Consider the following 13,025-nt stretch of genomic DNA (forward strand, 5'->3'; position numbering starts at 1 on the left):
GTGAATGTCTCAGAAACTTGTAATTCAGCCCTCGGCAGCCTGTCAGCACCCAGCTCTTGGCTGCTGCCCTGTGGCCAGTTTCACACTGGAAATTGTCACTGTTAGTGGGGAGCACAAACTTCTGATGAGCTTCCCATCAGGGCTCTGGGACCCTCAGGAATAATTTAGCACTTAGTTCAACCCAGAGGCCATGTGTTGGCTCAGGAGGACATTGCACAGGTGTACTTGATGATCCTAATAACTTAACAGGGGACACATTGCACCTGGGACAGCAGCTCAGGTGCCTGTGGACATGTCAGGCTGAGTCCCTGTACACAGGCAATTTCCAGCTTGGATAACAAAGTGGCTGGTGCCCAGAGGGAGATGAAGTCACTCAGCCCCTCCTCATAACCCCGATTCCTGCCATTGCTGTTCAGCACAGCTGAGAGCCACCCACCTGCACGGGGCCTGTGGAGACCAGCTGTGGTAAGGATGCTGCTGTGACTGGCGGCCCTGGGTAGCAAGGAGGTAGTAAGTGTTTTCCAGAATTTCTGCTCCCTGTTTTATTCTCGTCTTTCCAAATGTGAACTCAGTCTTATAGCCGTGTTCCCCTCTGTTTCAGCTTTCTTCTTTGTGTTCAGTTCTTATGTACAACCAGGCTTTTTATATAAATACCAGCTTTAAGAATTTCTTGTTCGTTGTTTCTTTTCTTTTTTACTGATTAATTTCCCATTTTTTAAAGTTTTCTCCTTTTTTAAATATCTTCTTTGTCTTCATGGTTATTCTCATTTTTCTTCCTTACATGGATTTCAAAGAGTCTCCCAACATAGACTGAGACATTTTTTGTTAGTTTATTATGTCCCTCACACATACTGGACTAGAGACTGAGATGCAGTAGGAGTTTGTTCCCTGGTCTGCCCTGGGCGCTCTCTCTGACCAGCCCTCTGTGGCCCTTCACCACCTAAGGGCTCGTCCCAACGCTCAGCTGTGTCCAGTCCTTGCTTCTCTTTCTGGGCTGCACATTCTGTTCGGTGTTTATTCACCTGTTTTCAGGGCCTAATTTAAATACTTGACAGTGTTTTACTTCTTTAAGTACACGTACCCCTTTTCCTTACCAATAATTATATGTCGTTTTCTTCATTGTTCTATTTTTCTGCTTCTGTGACATGTATCTGTACTTTTATCCTGCTAGTTACGGTCTCTCAGGCTTTTGCTACTGTATCATATATTCAGAAGAATAATTGTTCTTTTTCCTTCCTCATTTACTTTTTTTATGCTTCTGTGTAGTATCTTTTTGCCCTGGCTGGTGTGGTTCAGTGGATTGAGCACTGGCCTGCAAACCAAAGGGTCACCAGTTTGATTCCCAGTAAGAGCACATGCCTGGGTTTCAGGCCAGGTCCCCAAGAAGTGGAGCATGAGAGGCAACCACACATTGATGTTCTCTCCCTCTCTTTTCCCTCCCTTCCCTTCTACAAAATAAGAAAATAAGATATTAAAAAAAAGTCTACTGTATCTCAGGCTAAATTCTCTTGCATCCCCTATTCCATTCTGCACACCTGAAGTTGAAGTTATGTTTCTGGCAAATAACTTTCTTCTCCATAGCGCTTGATATTACATTTCCTTTACATTTATTTATCCCTGCAACCTGACAAACTATTTCTCAGTCTTAATTGCTATCAGTGTTTACGTTCATAGTCAATTATTTGTCTCTAGGACATGGGGTCTTGGCCTGGAAGATCTAAGAGAGACGGACGCACCATGATTTCCGGTGAAGCCCTGTTTGGGGTCTTCCTCACCATTCAAACTGGTGTTGGTTTCCTGGGGAACTCCTTGCTCTTTGCTTTATACATGTACGCCCTCACTGTCCCCCGTAAGAAGAAGCCCGCTGATGGGATCCTTGCCCACTTAACTTTGGCTAACGCCCTGACCCTCGTGTTCAGAGGGCTTCCAAATATAATTAGTGCCTTTGGGATGAGGCCTGAGATAGGCGACGCCGGTTGTAAAACAGTGCTCTACATTCAGAGAGTTACGCGGAGTATTTCTCTGTACACCACCTCCCTCCATAGCACGTTCCAGGCGGTGACCATTGCTGCCAGTGGCTGTAAATGCGTCTGGCTCAAGAACAAAATCTCTTTGCTCCTTCAACCCTCCATATTTCTCTGCTGGATCATCAGCATGGTCGTCTATTCTGTGATTATCTTAAAAACTGTGGCCAACAGGAATACCACTGATGTGACATCTGGGTACTACAGTCCTTTTTGTAAGGTGAGTAGCTATGATCACCGGGTAGCAGTGACATTTCTCAGTACAGAGTGCATTCAAGATTTCCTCTTTCTCTCCCTGATGGTCTGCAATAGCATCTACATGGTGAGTGTCCTTTCCAGTCACCACAAGACAGCCCAACACATCCGCAGCAGCGTCTGCTCTTCACGAATCTCTCCTGAACACAGAGCTATGCACCTCATTCTCCTGCTGGTTTGCACTTTTATCTTCTTTTACTTGACCAACAGCTTTCTTACTGCTTATTCACAATTTGGAAATAAGAGGACTTGGCAACTGGAGAACATTAATAACTTTATTTCTTCATGTTACCCAACCATCTGTCCTTTCGTACTGATTAAAAATGAGAATAGAGTTTCCAGAATGAATGTCATCAAAATAAGGAGACTTTTTTTCATTAAAGTAAATTAAATGACCCAATGAACACTCCTCAGCATTGGTCTCCACGATAAGATTCATTGATACACATCCAGAGGCACATGCTTCTCATGGCTTGAGGGATATATTTAATCCCCATTGTGCTAACAGGGAGTAAAATCAATGCGGTGTCAATTTATGAAACATTTTAGACATTAAATGTAATGTTTAGAGTAGAACACTATTATATGTGGTTTAACCTTTAAAACGATAACATATGTAATGTATGGTGTTTTGTAATATTGGAAACATGTTGCAATTTAAAATTGTAAAAAATTATTTCTCTTTGATTTGATTTTTAAGTGTATTTTACTGATTATACTATTACAGTTGTCCCATTTTTTCCTCTTCTTTATTCCCCTGTGCACTGCACACCCCGTCCCACCAGCATTGCCCCCCTTAGTTCATGCCCATGCGTCGTACATGTAAGTTCTTTGGCTTCTCCACCTCCTATACTACTCTTACCCTCCCCCTGTCTATTTTGCACCTACCATTTATGCTTCTTATTCCCTCCACCTCTTCCTCCATTCTCCCCACCTCCCTCCCCGCTGATAACCCTCCATGTGATCTCCATTTCTTCCATTGTGTTCCTGGTTGTAGTTGTTTATTTAGTTTTTGGTTTTGTTTATTTTATGTTCAGGTGTTGACAGTTGTGAGTTTGTTGTCATTTTACTGTTCACAGTTTGAGCTTTTTCTTAGATAAGTCCCTTTAACATTTCATGTAATAAGGGCTTGGTGATGATGAACTCCTTTAATTTGACCTTATCTAGGAAGCACTTTATCTGCCCTTCCATTCTAAGTGATAGCTTTGCTGGATAGAGTCGTCTTGGGTGTAGATCCTTGCCTTTCATGACTTGGAATACTTCCTTCCAGCCTCTTCTTGCCTGCAAGGTTTCTTTTGAGAAATCCGCTGATCGTCTTATGGGAACTGCTTTGTAGGTAACTGTCTCCTTTTCTCTTGCTGCTTCTAAGATCCTCTCCTCTTTAATCTTGGGTAAGGTAATTTTGATGTGCCTTGGTGTGTGCTTCCTTGGGTCCCACTTCTTTGGGACTCTCTGAGCTTCCTGGACTTCCTGGAAGTCTGTTTCCTTTGCCAGATTGGGGAAGTTCTCCTTCATTATTTGTTCAAATAAGTTTTCAAATTCTTGCTCTTCCTCTTCTCTTCTGGCATCTGTATGATTGGAATGTTGGAATGTTTAAAGTTGTTCTGGAGGTTCCTCAGCCTCTCCTCAGTGTTTTGAACTCTTGTTTCTTCATTCTGTTCTGGTTGAATGTTTATTTCTTGCTTCTGCTCCAAATCCTTGATTGGAGTTCTGGTGTCCTTCCCTTCACTGTTGTTTCCCTGTATATGCTCCTTTCTTTCCCTTTCTCTAGCCTTCATTTCCTCCTTCATCTTGTGACTGAACTCAATCATGTCTGTGAGCATCCTGATTACCAGTGTTTTGAACTCTGCCTCTGACAGGTTGGCTTTCTCTTCCTCACTTAGTTCTATTTTGGGGACTTTGATCTGTTTCCATTTGGGCCATATTGTTTTGTCTCAGTGGGCCTGTTAGGTAGTAAGGGATGGAGCTTTAGGTGTTTGCCAGGGGTGAGGGGTTGAAAAGGTACAATGCCTCTTGCTCAGCTCGGTGCCGGCTTTCAGTCACCTCCCCCGCTACCCACAAGAAAATTGGGCCCTTCTGGTGTTGATTCCTGCGTAGGTGGTGGGTGTGTGTACATTCTAGGGCCCTATGGGTCTCTCCAAGGGACCCTCCTGTGAGGCTGGGAAGTTCTCCCACCACCACAACCCCCACAGCTTTTAACAGCCAGAGGTGTTTGAAGCTTTATCCCCCTGTACTGGAACCCTGGGTTGCCTGGTTTGTCCTGCTCCTGTTTTTCTTCCTGGCATATCCACAGGCAAATGTGGGAAATCCAGTCCTCCACCCACCACCTGCCCACCCCAGTCCACTGTGGCCTTGCAGTGAGTCCTCTCAGCTCTGGCTGCCCAGTGCCCCCCACCCCCATATCAGTCTGGATGAATGTTTCTTCTTTAAGTCCTTGGTTGGAGGACTTGCTTACAGTTCCATTTTCTGGCAGTCCTGGTTACTTTTGTTTTTAAATTGTTGTTGTCCTTCTTTTGGTTGCACCTGGAGGCAAAGTGTGTCTACCCAAGCCTCCATCTTGGCTGGAAGGACTTTACATATTCAATCTAAAGAACAAAATAAACAAAACAGAAACATCAAACACTAACTGGAATTAAAAACTCAAATATTATTAACCCCCAACCCCTGAATCTGTGAGGGCGATTATCCCTTTAACGATAAAGAGAGTAAGTGTTTTAAACAACTGGAAATTAACTCTTCCCACCTCCCCCGGCTCCCTCCTTCAGGAAAGCAGCTGATGCCATGTATGAGAAACTCAGGGCCAAGGGTGTGGGTTTCGTCCCTCCCGCCTCTCCCCTCTCGTCCCTCTTTCCTGTCTCTCCTCTGCCTCCTCCTTTCTCTCTCTTTTCTTTTTCCTCTCTCTTTACTCTCTGCACTCTGGGCTCTCTGAGGTAGTGACTTCTCTCTTTCCTGATTTCCTCTTTTTCTACTCTCTTCTCTTTTTCTCTCAGTCTCTCTTCTCTCTTCTCTAACTTTTCTTTCCTCTCATTTCTCTCTCTGTTCTCTTTTATCTCTCTCCTCTCTCCTTTTTCTTCTCTCTTTCTTTCCTGTCTTTTCTTTTCCTCCTGTCTTTCTCATCTCTTTTGTCTTATTCCCCCTCCCTGCTCTCTCTACTCCCTCTTTCCTCTCACTTTTATTTCTCATCTTTATTTTTCTTTCTCCTTTTATATCTACTCTCTCTTTTCTCTGTTGGTATTCTGAAGGCAGATGTACACTCATGAAATCCAAGCTCAGTCAACTACCTGGGGAACCTGAGGCAAGTTATTTTAACACAGGGAAAGTTACCATGTTTTAAAATGCAAGCTTTCATTTTGAGATAATGGTACATTCACAGGGAAACATAACAGTAGTGCAGAGAAGTCCCACTCACCCGTCCTCCCGCTCCCCCTGTGGGGCATGTTCCATAAGCACAGTCCCGGTTGAGTGTGGTGACATGTGACACGTGCAGCTGTAGTCTCACGTCCTGTCACCACGGTGCACACGCATGTGACCGCTGCCTCCATCCCGACTCAGGACTCTTCCATCCACACAGAGGTGTCCCTTGTGCTGCCTCTTCAGGCACATGTCCTCCCACTACCTCGGCTCTCTGTTCTCTGTGGTGTTGCTTTCCCAAGCAGGTTATGTAGTCCTATAGTTAAGCAGCGTATAGGCTCCTAGAGCAGCTTTTATCGCTGGGCATTTGTCTCTGATCTCTCCCATCGTCCCATGTGTCAGTAGCCCGATCACTCTTACTGTCCAGTGAGATCTCACAGGGATGCAGCACACTTTGCCTGCCATTCCCGCTGAGGCACGTTAGGGCTGTCTGTCAGTTTGGGTGGTTAGAAATAGACATCAGTGTGTCTGTTACAGGAAGTACTGTGTTCAGGATTTGGGGAAAACCTAAGTTCTCATCTCTGTGAGATAAATGCCCGGGAGTACACGGTGGATTGTATGATATGTGTACATTCCATTTTTACAAAACTGAGACCTGTTTCCTAGAGTGGCTATGTCTCTTCACATTTCTACCAGCAATGTGTGGAGACATCCAGTTTCTCTCCATCCTCTCCCACGTTTGGAGTTGTCATTATCTCTGTTAAACTGTGAAAATAACGCATCACATGAAATTCACCATCTTAAGTATAAGTCCATAGTTCAGTGGGGTTTCCAACATTCACCTTGTTGTGCAAGCAGCTTCGAAATCTTCTCATCTTGCAAATCGAAAACTCTACACCCATTAAATAAAAACCTTGTCCCCTTTCCCCCAAGCACGGGTGACCACCATTCTCCGCTCTGTTGCTATGAATGGAACTACTTCAGTTTCTCCATGTAAGTGGACTCATGCAGTATTTGTCCCTTTGTGACTGGGTGATTGCACTCGGCTTAATGTCCACACTGTAACACGGGCTGGGATTGCTTTCCATGTTAAGGCTGCTCCATTGTATGTATGTACCACATGTGGTTTCTTCATTCATCCATCTACGGACACAAGTTTCCCACTCCTTGGCTGTTATGCATTGTGCTGCTATGACGCCATTGTGCAAACATCTCTTCAAGTGCTGCTTTCAGTTCCTCCAAACTGACCTAATGTGAAGTTGTTAAGTCATATGTTAATTCCATTTTTAATGTTGTGGGAATGATTACACTCTCCCATGGTGGTTTTAACCTGTCATGGTCCCTCAGCTTATGGCCTCAGTGCACAGCCAACACTCTCCGACCAGGGAGGCTCCTCCTCTAAAGGGGCCAGGTCCCAACACAAGATGCCCTTGCTGAGTAAGAGCGTTGGGTCGCTGCACATAAACCGGGGTTTTAGATACATGGAAGGCATAAGAACAAGCGTTAATCCAACCATAAAACAAAGCCTGCATCCTGGTTCATTTAGGGAGACTGCACCCTTAATTATCTCATTTTTACTAAGTTTCCCTTGTTATAAAGTGTAAAGGGGCTCCATTGCATAATCACAGTATCCTGGTTTTCTTCTTCAAGATCTCCTCAGAGAAGCAACTCTGGCTGTGACAACACAGCGATATTATGAAATCAGCATTTGAGCTCTAGCGATTCTAAGAGAGAAGGTACCAGGGAATCAGGAAGCAGAATGTTTAAAAGCACGTTTTGAGGAAGGTCAGTAGGGACTCAGAGACCACCCCATCAGGGCCCATCACATTAAAGGTAAAGACTGAGTCCACGCCACGGGGCTCACGTGATCAGTGAAGGGCACTGCCCCCTGGACCTGTACTTCCTGTCCTCTGTCCTTGCCCGGACGGTGGCATGCCTGTCCAGATTTGGGGGCATTAGCCCTTTGTCCATCTAGGGAGGGCAGGAAGGCAGAGCAAGGAGAAGGGGGACCTGGGAAGCAGGTGTTGAGTCTCTGTGGAATCTCCATGACTTTCTGCCATGTTTGGGGTTTTCCAGCTGCATCCTTGGAGGGGCAGCAGGGTCACTCCTGGTCTTGGGCAGATGAGGCCCCTTTCTAGCCAGCCTTCATCTCCTCAGCCCTCCCCATACTCCTCCCACCACAGGTAGGACTTCATGACATGGTTTTGGAAACAGGGTCCTCCCTGTTTTGAGGTTTGTCACAGCTAGAGCAGCCTGGTTCCAAGGCAGCTCAGGACTGAGGCAAACTGACTCCGTTTTTGTCCTTCACTCTCTCATTTCCTCCAAAACCTTACATAAGACATTAAATACTTAGACACTTGTTGTGGTTTCTGGAGAATCTAGAGTCACTAATGTATTACTATGTTTTCAATGTCCATTATGTACATTCGCATGTTAACAAAAATAAAAGCACTTCCTGTTCTACATTCCTAGGCCTAGAAGTGATCAGTTTTCGATCCTGAGTCAGGGCCCAGAGATGCCAAGGCCCCATGGGCTGAAGGCCCCCAGCTGGTGTGCACTCGGCCCAGCCTCTCTGACCGGGCCATGTCCCCTCCACAGTTCTTAACGTCACCCTGACAGACATATGAGTCTGTGCATGACTGGGGTGGCCCCTCTGGGTGGGCAGACATTCCTCAACACAATAAATCAGATGTTCTGTGGAGGGGACACTTCTTGGACTGAGTCCTTGAATCGGAAATTGTAGGGTCTTCATGTGGCCTGAAGCACCTGTGCAGGGACTGGGAGAGGACCACAGGCGGAAATTGAGAATCAATTTCCAAGGAGACTCCTCCCCAGCACTCCTGACCATCCTATGGGTCCTTTCGTCCCTTCCTCAGGGAGGCAGTCACTGGGAGCCTGGCCCGCACTACCAGGCACAACAAGGAGCCCGGATATCGGAGAATGAGACTTGGTCTGAGAAATTTACAGAAGCTCTCGAAATACTAATTCAAATTCCATCTGGCGTGAAGATATGTCAAATGCCATGAGGGAAGCCAGATACCGAAGAGCAAATACCCCATGACAGAATTTATAGGAAATGTCCAGAACAGGCAAACTCAGAGCCTGAAGGCAGATGGGCAGCTGGCAGGGGGTGGGATGGAAGACTGCTAACAAGCAAGGGGTTCCATCTGAGGAGGTGAAAAAGTCCTGGAACTAGGCAGGGTGATGATTACACACCATGGTGAATGTACTTGAAGCCACTGGTTGGCACTCGTTAAAATGTTTAAGATAGTAAAATTTATGTTCAGTGCAATTTACCACAGTGAAAAAAAACCCCGGCATGACACTTCTCGGAAGGGGCATGGGTACCCCAGGACCAAGCTCACTGGAAGTTGTTCCAGGCAGTGGAGTCGGAAGTCACTGTGGAATTAGAAAGATCTGTAGAGGGGAGTGAGGACGTTCACTCCAATGTTGTGAGTATTGTACCTATTTTAAGTGAAAATATCAACATCTATCAATTTGCTAAAATGCTGGTGCCAATCCGGTCTTCTTCTGTTCTATTGGGTAACACACGCCCATGGGGGACTGTGGGACAATCGCAGCCCAGACCTGGAAGTTTTCTCCCATATTCGACACTAACACCTCATCAGAAACAACTTTTTTACCCAAGCGGACTCCATTGACTAAAGCACTCAGCACAGTTTTCTTAGAAACTGTGCTGTCGGCTCACTACAAATACAAGAAGAGCTGACATTAAAGGTTCTGGGGACTTTCTGGTAATGATTCTTGGTTAGCACACAGGTCCCCCGGCAAGAGCAAACCTGAGTGGGGGGCACCCTGAGACCTACAGACCTCGGGGGCTGAGGCTCTGCAGAGGGACCAAAAACACCAGCTGACAGGGGAGCAGAGTTCACTGGTTGCAGGTCAGTTGAGAGTCCTCTGGGGGAATAACATCTTTCTTATTTGTGAAAGCTTTACACTCCTGTTCTCAGAATCATCCCAACGGATTGTTGTATTTGACCCCCAGGCACCCTGGGACCAGGTACCACTATTGCCATTGTCCTCTGAGTGAGGCTGTGTGGCAAGAGGCTTGCTCCATGCTCCTTGCCACCCCCTCACATGTCCTGGCCCTTTGCCCCACCCCACTCAGTGGCTCATTGAAGACCCTGCATGGGATCCTGCTGGCCAAGGCCAGGGCAAGCCTGCTGGGACAGGGTCGCCTGCTGAGCAGGGTCCAGAGCCTTGGGGAATGGTGCTGAACTATTGAGCCCCACCCCTGCCCCTTGGCCCAGTGGTTGTCTCCAGAAACTGGGTCACAGCTCATGGGGGAATCCCTGAGGCTCCTGCTCAAGCCAGCTTCCCCCAGGTCCGCCTCTCTCAGTGTCATACATAGAGCCACAAAGTTGGACCTTGTGACTGCTCTGTTTGGGTTGCTACCAATCTTAGTGCGTGTTCCGTTCCTGTTTTGCAGGAATGTGGACGATTTTGCCTTACACTTGAAGGAATGGGGTGCTGGAAGATGTGCCTCACCTGGAAGGACTTGGGGTAGATCGTTTGTCAAATCTGCATGAGCTCCTTGAAAGCAGAGCCCTGGGGAGGCGTGTGGAGCAGGAAGGGGGGCCTGCACCCGGGCCAGGTACAATCTTTTCAGGGCTTCTGCCACCAGGTTTTAGCAACGTGGTGTTGCTGACAGGTTGATGGGAACCTGCTTGGTCTGCCCTTTGATTTGGATGATGGCTGACAACCTCAGGCCTGAGCGGGGCAGAGCCACCACTCACTAAGCGTGTGGTCCTCACCTGAGAAATGCTGAGTCATCCCAGCTCAGTAGCTACAGATTTCAATTCTGGGGCACAGAGAGCTGGGGAAGCGGTGTGGTCAGGGTGGGAGGCGCCTCTGTTAGTGGGATTCCCTGGGAGGTGGGTTCTCCAGGTGAAGACTGCACCTGCCCAAAGTGCCCAGCCCGGGAGACCTGCTGACCTCCCAGACTGCTCCTCACTCCATCCTGCCCCTGTCCCTGGACCCCTGTCCCTGGACCCCTGTCCATGGCTGCCACCCACCCACTCTTCTTTATGATCACCAGAGTTTGAAGTATTTCAGGTCCTTCCATTGATGCTGTGTGTGTGTGTGTTTGAACACGTCTGTGCAAAGATGAGTGCTGTGGTGTATTCTGAAAAACTTCCATACAGGAATTCACTGCAGCACGAGAGAACTGGGTGAATCTGGCTCGGGTTCCCCAACCCTCCTGCAGCAAGATCCAGACCCAGGAGCTGCGGCAGGTCACCTTTGGGCTTGCGGACCACACCCCCTTGTTACAGGCATTTATTTTCTCTACAGGAAGTATCTTTTCTCCCTCAAGGCTAAAAGAAGTGTCACACTGTTTGTTTTTCCACACTCTAAGTTTTTTGTTAAATTGACCTGTTTCTTTTGTCATGGAGCATTTGAGTGGGATGAACGCAACTTTTCACAGAATGTGAGGGACTGGATTTTGGAAGTGTGTCTTTATGCACCACGATGCTCAACTCTCCTTAGCCACTGTCCCCCTGCCCCTCTCACCCAGTACTCCATATAAACACTCACAAACCAGGGACAAGGGACCTTCCTCAAAGTGATCAAGGGCATCTACCAAACACCCACAGCTAATATCTACTCAGAAAGAATGGGTGCTTCTCCCAAGGTCAGAGAGCAGCCAGGAATGTCCAGTCTTGCCCTTCCTCTCAGCGCCATACCAGAGGTGCTAAGTGGAGCGATAGGGCAAGAAAGGTCAATGAAGGAGGACAGATTGCAAAGGGAGCAGGAAAACTCTCTATTGATGGATGACATGATCTATACATAGAAAATCTTGAGGAACCAGCTACAAATAATTGGAACTAATAAATAAGTTTGGCATGGTTGCAGAATAAAAACAACATGCAAAAAATCAATGGTATTTGTCTATATTTGTACTCTGAAATGTATCGTCCACCAAAAAATATTTGTGTCGAATCTCTAACCATCCGCCTGCCAGGTAGAGAGGTCTCAGCAGGAATAGAACTCTCCTGGGGCCTTGATCTCAGACTGTGCAGCCTCCAGAACCGGGAGAAAATACGTTTCCATTGTTTAAGCCACCCGTCGGTCTACTGTATTTTGTTATAACAGCTCGAGCTGCCTAACACAACGTGTAATAAAGAATTAGGAAGTAAATTTAAGAAAGCAAATTTATTAAAGCTAACATCAAAGAGAATAAAATACTGAGGAATGTTTTCTCTTTTTTTTGCCTTTCTTTTTATTTTATTTATTTTATTTTTTAATATATTTATTGATTATGCTATTACAGTGTCCATTTCCCCCCCCACTCCACTCCATCCTGCCCACCCCCCTCCCTCCCACATTCCCCCCCCATAGTTCATGTCCATGGGTTATACTTATAAGTTCTTTGGCTTCTACATTTCCTACACTATTTTTACCCTCCCCCTGTCTATTTTCCACCTATCATCTATGCTACTTATTCTCTGTACCTTTACCCCCCCTCCCCCTCCCATTCCCTTATTGACAACCCTCATGTTCTAGTTGTTTGCCTAGTTTGCTCTCGTTTTTGTTTTATGTGTGGCCGTTAATAACTGTGAATTTGCTGTCATTTTTACTGTTCCTATTTTTGATCTTCTTTTTCTTAGGTAACTCCCTTTAACATTTCATACAATAAGGGCTTGGTGATGATGAGCTTCTTTAACTTGACCTTATCTGAGAAGCACTTTATCTTCCCTTCCATTCTAAATGATAGCTTTGCTTGATACAGTAATCTTGGATGTAGGTCCTTGCGTTTAATCTTGGGTAATGTAATTATGATGTGCCTTGTTGTGTTCCTCCTTGGGTCTAGCATCTTTGGGACTCTCTGAGCTTCCTGGACTTCCCGGAAGTCTATTTCCTTTGCCAGATTGGGGAAGTTCTCCATTATTTGTTCAAATAAGTTTTCAATTTTTTGTTCTTCCTCTTCTCCTTCTGGCACCCCTATAATTCGGATGTTGGAACGTTTCAAGGTGTCCTGGAGGTTCCTAAGCCTCTCCTCATTTTTCCAAGTTCTTGTTTCTTCATTCTTTTCTGGTTGGATGTTTGTTTCTTCCTTCTGGTCCACACCATTGATTTGAGTCCCAGTTTCCTTCTCATCACTATTGGTTCCCTGAACATTTTCCTTTGTTTCTCTTAGCATAGGCTTCATTTTTTCATCTGTTTTTCGAACAGATTCAACCAAGTCTGTGAGCATATTGATAACCAGTGCTTTGAACTGTGCATCCGATAGGTTGGCTATCTCTTCGTTGTATTTTTTCTGGAGCTTTGAAGTGTTCTGTCATTTGGGCCATTTTTTTTTGTTTGTTTGTCTTAGTTCGTCTGTTACTTTAAGGGGCGGAGCCTTAGGTGTTCACCTGGGCGGGGTAACGCTGG

The 13,025-nt window shown here is 46.1% G+C and overlaps 2 protein-coding genes across 3 annotated transcripts in view; both read left to right on the top strand.

The window, feature by feature from the left end:
- Positions 1-406: 406 nt before the first annotated feature.
- LOC112308985 (vomeronasal type-1 receptor 1) overlaps positions 407-13,025 on the top strand; it is a 41,873-nt gene continuing 29,254 nt past the window's right edge. Inside the window, exon 1 of the mRNA XM_071220545.1 lies at positions 407-465. The gene's annotated coding sequence lies outside the window, so the exon portion shown is untranslated. The remainder of the gene's footprint in view (positions 466-13,025) is intronic.
- Positions 418-8,114, top strand: LOC128779166 (vomeronasal type-1 receptor 1-like). Of its 2 annotated transcripts, none has more exons than XM_053917952.2 (2): positions 418-507; positions 1,693-8,114. In XM_053917952.2, the coding sequence occupies exon 2, from the start codon at positions 1,696-1,698 to the stop codon at positions 2,668-2,670; it is 975 nt and encodes a 324-aa protein (XP_053773927.1). In that variant the 5' UTR covers positions 418-507; positions 1,693-1,695; the 3' UTR covers positions 2,671-8,114. The 2 variants fall into 2 exon arrangements, with proteins under 2 accessions (XP_053773927.1, XP_053773934.1); XM_053917959.2 differs by having other exon boundaries at positions 429-510.

The sequence above is a fragment of the Desmodus rotundus genome, chromosome 2 (assembly GCF_022682495.2).
Source record: "Desmodus rotundus isolate HL8 chromosome 2, HLdesRot8A.1, whole genome shotgun sequence".
In the NCBI taxonomy this organism is placed as follows: domain Eukaryota; kingdom Metazoa; phylum Chordata; class Mammalia; order Chiroptera; family Phyllostomidae; genus Desmodus; species Desmodus rotundus.

Coding starts and splice junctions, on each gene's coding strand:
- LOC128779166 (XM_053917952.2), top strand. CDS start 1,696: ATGGGGTCTTGGCCTGGAAGATCTAAGAGAGACGGACGCACCATGATT.